Source organism: Xenopus tropicalis, chromosome 6 (genome assembly GCF_000004195.4).
Source record: "Xenopus tropicalis strain Nigerian chromosome 6, UCB_Xtro_10.0, whole genome shotgun sequence".
Taxonomy (NCBI): domain Eukaryota; kingdom Metazoa; phylum Chordata; class Amphibia; order Anura; family Pipidae; genus Xenopus; species Xenopus tropicalis.
This window is the reverse complement of record NC_030682.2, coordinates 149,901,588-149,909,743: the sequence shown is the minus strand read 5'-3', so window position 1 is coordinate 149,909,743 and position 8,156 is coordinate 149,901,588. Positions and strand designations below refer to the sequence as shown.

The window sequence follows — 8,156 nt, the reverse complement described above, 5'->3', positions numbered from 1 at the left end:
CAATTCTGATCCGTTCCACCCAAAAACTGCGGGTTTAGGGGACGGTAGAGCAAAATAGGGCGACACAGTGACAATAGAGCAAGGTACCAGGGTGGGTAGGGGGCGAAAGGGCAACCAATCAGCAATTAGATTTGAACGGTCACCTACAAAAGCAGAGATCTGATTGGTTGCTATGGGCAACATCACCGGTGATGTTGGCTTACACACTATAGTAAATATGCCCCTGAGTCTTTTCCTCATTTGTTTGTGTTTCCATTCATTACATTCTGTAACAAAGCCACGCCCCCTTCTCCCCCATTCTGCCCTCCCCTTCCTGTTGCACCACTCATGCCACTCTGCCCATTAGATGCACCCACTGATATGTCACCCTCTTCCTCCCTCGCCAACTCTGTGTCATGGAGTGCGACACACACCCGCAGACAGGAACAGGAGCCCCCAAGTGCACCCCCACCGGCTGCTGCACTCCTGTCTGTGTATAGTAAGGAGATGTGGTGTCAGGCAGGGGACTGTGCGTATAGTAAGGAGATGGGCAGGGGACTGTGCGTATAGTAAGGAGATGGGCAGGGGACTGTGCGTATAGTAAGGAGATGGGCAGGGGACTGTGCGTATAGTAAGGAGATGGGCAGGGGACAGTGCGTATAGTAAGGAGATGGGCAGGGGACAGTGCGTATAGTAAGGAGATGGGCAGGGGACTGTGCGTATAGTAAGGAGATGGGCAGGGGTCTGTGCGTATAGTAAGGAGATGGGCAGGGGACTGTGCGTATAGTAAGGAGATGGGCAGGGGACTGTGCGTATAGTAAGGAGATGGGCAGGGGACTGTGCGTATAGTAAGGAGATGGGCAGGGGACTGTGCGTATAGTAAGGAGATGGGCAGGGGACTGTGCGTATAGTAAGGGGATGGGCAGGGGACTGTGCGTATAGTAAGGGGATGGGCAGGGGACTGTGCGTATAGTAAGGGGATGGGCAGGGGACTGTGCGTATAGTAAGGGGATGGGCAGGGGACTGTGCGTATAGTAAGGAGATGGGCAGGGGACTGTGCGTATAGTAAGGAGATGGGCAGGGGACTGTGCGTATAGTAAGGAGATGGGCAAGGGACTGTGCGTATAGTAAGACAAGACGGTGTCAGTGTGACTGGGGCTGCAGGGTGGGTAGGGGAAGGCAGTTTAGCTCTGTGCTGTGAGGGCAGTTACGGGGGGGAGGGGGGGGCAATTCTCACCTCTGGTTGTATCACTGGCCCCAGTGACTCTGTAATTATCCCATAATGACATCACTGATTGTGACTTCAGTGTTTTTTTTCATCATATTCCTCAGTCTCCATATTCCCTACATTAACCCTTTGTCTTTCCTCTTATGCTGTGCCAATGCCTACACACAGCGCTGCACAATCCTGGGCCATGGAGCTTACAATCTAAGTTTGCTCTGAATCATGGGAAAGCTTGAGCGCTGCTCATTGTGGAAAAGTGGGAGGGGGAGCACTGATTCCCCTGCAGCAGCAGAAGGGAACCCCTTCCTATGCTGATGGTGAAATCTCCTTTCCTCCCCACCCCCAATGTATCACTCATTCCCCCTCTCTTGGTAGGGAATCCCATAACTTGACTGCCCTTACAGTAAGGAACCCCTTCCTATGCTGATGGTGGGATCCCCTTTCCTCCCCACCCCCAATGTATCACTCATTCCCCCTCTCTTGGTAGGGAACCCCATAACCTGACTGCCCTTACAGTAAGGAACCCCTTCCTATGCTGATGGTGAGATCCCCTTTCCTCCCCACCCCCAATGTATCACTCATTCCCCCTCTCTTGGTAGGGAACCCCATAACCTGACTGCCCTTACAGTAAGGAACCCCTTCCTATGCTGATGGTGATATCCCCTTTCCTCCCCACCCCCAATGTATCACTCATTCCCCCTCTCTTGGTAGGGAATCCCATAACCTGACTGCCCTTACAGTAAGGAACCCCTTCCTATGCTGATGGTGAGATCCCCTTTCCTCCTCACAAAAAAAATCACTTATTCCCCCTTTGTTTGGAGGAGGGGGGGGGGGGGAGGTCTCCTTGCCTTGGGTGACCTCCTGACTCCACATGGGGCAACCAGGTTGGTCAGTATTTTTGCGTATCTATAAGACCAGTTCTGGAACCCTCTGGTTTAACCTCTTTCCGGCACCCTCCTGGGGCCCCTTCACTTCCAATGGAAACCCATCCCCACCTGCATGAGTGCAAGCTCTTCCCAAGAACCCAAGTCTGTTAGAAGGTGAGGAATAATTATGTGTGGCCCCAAGTCTGTTAAACATGGGGTAGCACTGGCCTAACGCCCATGGAAGTTACTGGGCCCTTGGGCCCCCCAAACTTTGCCAATACTGCATTTCTCATAGACTAGAACTGCCTTTGGGACCCAGCAGTTGTGGGGGTTCCTTCCCGTATAGGTACCCCCTAGTAGCACAGTCCCCATGTAACCAAATGCCCCCCACGGTGATGAGGAGCTACAATTGTAAATGAGTTAGAGCCGTGCAACTTCCTAGTTGTACCCCATCATTTATTTAGTCAGGATTTGCTCCACTCAGACAATGGTCACATGTTTCATAACAGAAATATCTTCATGGGGACCTGCATCACAGGGCGGAGCCTCTCAGCAGGACCAATAGGAACCCGAGGGACAGCCCCAGCGCAGGGTAACTGTATTTTACCCCAGGGGCGCCGCTGATGTTGCACAGGTCGGTGTTGCAGCAGGAAACGGTACCAGTGGCTCCGGCAAAACTGGCGCCTCCTGGGGTGCAGCTGGGGGTGCAGCTCTTAGTGATGGACTTGGCTGATACCCCAACTGTACAATAGAAAAAATATCAGATTTAGCCGCTGCCCCACAAGCAAAAGCCCCTCTCCTTATACCTTCTAATACCTACTGCCTCCATCTTGCCCTACTGCCTCCATCTTGCCCTACTGTCTCCATCTTGCCCTACTGCCTCCACCTTGCCCTACTGTCTCCATCTTGCCCTACTGCCTCCACCTTGCCCTACTGCCTCCACCTTGCCCTGCTGCCTCCACCTTGCCCTACTGTCTCCATCTTGCCCTACTGCCTCCACCTTGCCCTACTGTCTCCATCTTGCCCTACTGCCTCCACCTTGCCCTACTGTCTCCATCTTGCCCTACTGCCTCCACCTTGCCCTACTGTCTCCATCTCGCCCTACTGTCTCCATCTTGCCCTACTGTCCCCATCTTGCCCTGCTGTCTCCATCTCGCCCTACTGTCTCCATCTTGCCCTACTGCCTCCATCTTGCCCTACATTCAAAGCTGCCCCAGTTACTTACAAAGAGAAATTGAAGCAACAAAAGTCTGGCAGGAGGTGTCGATGTCGCTGCAGTTGGTCTGGTTTAGGCAGTTGGCATTGCTGGATTCGCCGGTACATGTGTAGCACTTTAGGGGCACAGCTAAAAGTAAAGGAGAATATTACACAAAGTGAATGCAATAGGGACATTAGATTGTAAGCTCTGTGAGCAGGAACTGATGGGAATAAAGAACTACCTCTGTTCCATAATAGTAACTGAAGGGAGGAACTTTCTGCATTCAGTAATAGGGGGAGATTCACAAAGCGCCACCCATGGCAAAAGCATTGTTTGGCCAACCCTCCTCTCCACACAAAAGATCATTTTTCCATACAACCCTCCACCCCCCCCCCCCAAAAAAATGTAGTAATATGTTTAAATGGGATCTCTAATCTGGAAACAGAGCATTTTGTACTCATTGAGGACAATGGGTCTCACTCTGAGTATCACTCATGTATTATAAGGGATAATGTACCCCCTACTGTAACTGATAAGGATATTAGCAGTCACTGAGGGGTTCTGTGCCCATATAAAGGCACAAGGCTGCAGGCTGAGTTATACAGGGAACTCTGAGTATCACTCATGTATTATAAGGGATAATGTACCCCCTACTGTAAATGATAAGGATATTAGCAGTCACTGAGGGGTTCTGTGCCCCCCATATAAAGGCACAAGGCTGCAGGCTGAGTTATACAGGGAACTCTGAGTATCACTCATGTATTATAAGGGATAATGTACCCCCTACTGTAAATGATAAGGATATTAGCAGTCACTGAGGGGTTCTGTGCCCATATAAAGGCACAAGGCTGCAGGCTGAGTTATACAGGGAACTCTGAGTATCACTCATGTATTATAAGGGATAATGTACCCCCTATTGTAAATGATAAGGATATTAGCAGTCACTGAGGGGTTCTGTGCCCATATAAAGGCACAAGGCTGCAGGCTGAGTTATACAGGGAACTCGGAGTATCACTCATGTATTATAAGGGATAATGTACCCCCTACTGTAAATGATAAGGATATTAGCAGTCACTGAGGGGTTCTGTGCCCCCCATATAAAGGCACAAGGCTGCAGGCTGAGTTATACAGGGAACTCTGAGTATCACTCATGTATTATAAGGGATAATGTACCCCCTACTGTAAATGATAAGGATATTAGCAGTCACTGAGGGGTTCTGTGCCCATATAAAGGCACAAGGCTGTAGGCTGAGTTATACAGGGAACTCTGAGTATCACTCATGTATTATAAGGGATAATGTACCCCCTACTGTAAATGATAAGGATATTAGCAGTCACTGAGGGGTTCTGTGCCCCCCATATAAAGGCACAAGGCTGCAGGCTGAGTTATACAGGGAAACTCTGAGTATCACTTATGTATTATAAGGGATAATGTACCCCCTACTGTAAATGATAAGGATATTAGCAGTCACTGAGGGGTTCTGTGCCCCCCATATAAAGGCACAAGGCTGCAGGCTGAGTTATACAGGGAACTCTGAGTATCACTCATGTATTATAAGGGATAATGTACCCCCTACTGTAAATGATAAGGATATTAGCAGTCACTGAGGGGTTCTGTGCCCCCCATATAAAGGCACAAGGCTGCAGGCTGAGTTATACAGGGAACTCTGAGTATCACTCATGTATTATAAGGGATAATGTACCCCCTACTGTAACTGATAAGGATATTAGCAGTCACTGAGGGGTTCTGTGCCCCCCATATAAAGGCACAAGGCTGCAGGCTGAGTTATACAGGGAACTCTGAGTATCACTCATGTATTATAAGGGATAATGTACCCCCTACTGTAAATGATAAGGATATTAGCAGTCACTGAGGGGTTCTGTACCCATATAAAGGGGATAAGGATATTAGAAGTCAGACCTACCTGTGCCAATGCAGAGAGCAGCCAGTAGCAGAGAGCCGTACAGTGCAGCCATGGTCAGTGAGGGTGTCGCGGTGCTATGGGTCCCCAACTCTCCCAGCTCCCCCTTATATTCCCCCTTGTATCTGTATGGGGACATTCTGGTCTCTATGCAGCACCCAGTCCCACCCAGCAACCCTCTCCGTTAGGCACCAGAGGAAACACCCGTGGCGCTGCCCCAGTTACAGCTGTAACTTAAGCCTCTGTGTCTGTCTGTGTTGGTGCCGTCACCTATGGATCTGCCGAAATTCTATATTCTGCTTTGTTCTCTCTGACAATGCGTGTGATTGGCTGCTCCTGCCCCCCCTCATTGTTATAAACAAATTATCCCTTTGTGCGATATTCCCTTTCATACGGAATGTACAAATAATGATGGGCAGGTCCCACTGTAACCCAGCGGGGGGGAATTGGGTACCCGGCAACCGCACAGAAATACAGGGGGGGTATTAATGATCATGGGACGTGGAGAAGTTAGGGGGGACATTATAGTAACACCCCCATACCCAGGTGATAGCAATGGAATAATAACCTGATAACGGGGGGGGGGTTGTCCCATAGGCACAATAGGCAAAGTTACCCAATTGGATGTTGGCTCTTCTAGTGCAAAGATCACTATTGCCCTTCCTCACACCCCACTGAGGGGGGCAGCATTCCCTGGGCCGTCACAGGGTGGCACTAGGGTCAGAAACGCCACAAACAGTTTGCCCAGGAGCAGTAACCCATAGCAACCAATTAGCAGGTAGAATTTACTGCTCACCTGTTTAAAAGGAAACACCTTATTGGTTGCTATGGGTTATGACTCCTGGGCAAACGTAGTGCCTTTTATTACATATAGGGGCGTGAGTGATGCCGGGGGGGCTACAGTTTGATGCCCAATGGACATTAGAGTCTGTGCCATTGACCCCAAAATGGACTTTGTACCCACAAATTTCAGGGCTTGGATTCCAACTTAGCGCTCAGGTTTCAGTGGGACAGAACAGTTTCCATTTTTTATTATTGATGTATGATTTTTTAATTATTTCACTTTCTGTTCAGCATCTCTCCAGTTTGGAATTTCATCAGGTTGCTAGGGTCCAAATAACCTTAGCAACCAGGGAGTGGTTTGGATGAGAGACAGGTATATGAATAGGGGAGGGGCTGAATAGAAAGATAAGGAATAAAAAGTAACAATAACAATAAAACTGGAGCCTCACAGAGCAATAGGGTTTGGCTGCCGGGGTCAGTGACCCCCATTTGAAAGCTGGAAAGAGTTGCTAGGGTCCAAATTACCTTAGCAACCAGGGAGTGGTTTGGATGAGGGACTGGTATATGAATAGGGGAGGGGCTGAATAGAAAGATAAGGAATAAAAAGTAACAATAACAATAAAACTGGAGCCTCACAGAGCAATAGGGTTTGGCTGCCGGGGTCACTGACCCCCATTTGGAAGCTGCAAAGAGTCAGAAGAAGAAGGCAAATAACTCAAAAACTATAAATGACAAAAAATGGAGACCAATTGAAAAGTTTATTAGAATTCTATGACATACTAAAAGTGATCTTTAAGGTTTACCACCCCTTTAAAGGAAAACTAAACCCTCACGATGAACCAACAAAGAGAAAGAGTCAAACGCACCATTGATCTGGCGCAGCAGGAAGCTTGGGGGCGGCACCCCTAAATGCACCCCAACATTGTGTGTGTCCAGGCTGGGGGCATTTTAATTTGTTTTGTTTTTTAAATAAAAGAAGAAAATATAGGCACCCGAGGGCCCCCCCCCGAAAACATGCCTTATTATTAGGGATGCACCAAATCCAGAATTAGGTTCGGTATTTGGCCAAATCCGAACTCGAATCCTGCTGAAAAAGGCCAAATTTTACTCTTCCGACCCTTCTGTATCCTAATTAGCATATGCTATTTAGGTTAGGGGAGGGCTAAATCTTCATTAGCATATGCTAATTAGGTTAGGGGAGGGCTGCATCTTCATTAGCATATGGTAATTAGGTTAGGGGAGGGCTATATCTTCATTAGCATATGCTAATTAGGTTAGGGGAGGGCTGCATCTTCATTAGCATATGCTTAATTAGGTTAGGGGAGGGGCTAAATATTCATTAGCATATGCTAATTAGGTTAGGGGAGGGCTGCATCTTCATTAGCATATGCTTAATTAGGTTAGGGGAGGGGCTAAATATTCATTAGCATATGCTAATTAGGTTAGGGGAGGGCTGCATCTTCATTAGCATATGCTAATTAGGTTAGGGGAGGGCTAAATCTTCATTAGCATATGCTAATTAGGTTAGGGGAGGGCTGCATCTTCATTAGCATATGCTAATTAGGTTAGGGGAGGGCTAAATCTTCATTAGCATATGCTAATTAGGTTAGGGGAGGGCTGCATCTTCATTAGCATATGCTAATTAGGTTAGGGGAGGGCTAAATCTTCATTAGCATATGCTAATTAGGTTAGGGGAGGGCTGCATCGTCATTAACATATGCTAATTAGGTTAGGGGAGGGCTGCATCTTCATTAGCATATGCTAATTAGGTTAGGGGAGGGCTAAATCTTCATTAGCATATGCTAATTAGGTTAGGGGAGGGCTGCATCGTCATTAGCATATGCTAATTAGGTTAGGGGAGGGCTAAATCTTCATTAGCATATGCTAATTAGGTTAGGGGAGGGCTGCATCTTCATTAGCATATGCTAATTAGGTTAGGGGAGGGCTAAATCTTCATTAGCATATGCTAATTAGGTTAGGGGAGGGCTGCATCTTCATTAGCATATGCTAATTAGGTTAGGGGAGGGCTAAATCTTCATTAGCATATGCTAATTAGGTTAGGGGAGGGCTGCATCGTCATTAGCATATGCTAATTAGGTTAGGGGAGGGCTGCATCGTCATTAGCATATGCTAATTAGGTTAGGGGAGGGCTGCATCTTCATTAGCATATGCTAATTAGGTTA

The 8,156-nt window shown here is 47.9% G+C and overlaps 1 protein-coding gene across 1 annotated transcript; it reads right to left on the bottom strand.

The window, feature by feature from the left end:
* Positions 1–2,509: 2,509 nt before the first annotated feature.
* Positions 2,510–5,476, bottom strand: LOC101732565 (lymphocyte antigen 6E). Its single transcript, XM_004919868.4, has 3 exons — positions 5,194–5,476; positions 3,296–3,415; positions 2,510–2,811 (listed from the first exon to the last, which is right to left on the bottom strand). The coding sequence occupies exons 1-3, from the start codon at positions 5,327–5,329 to the stop codon at positions 2,603–2,605; spliced, it is 465 nt and encodes a 154-aa protein (XP_004919925.1). The 5' UTR covers positions 5,330–5,476; the 3' UTR covers positions 2,510–2,602.
* Positions 5,477–8,156: the final 2,680 nt, after the last annotated feature.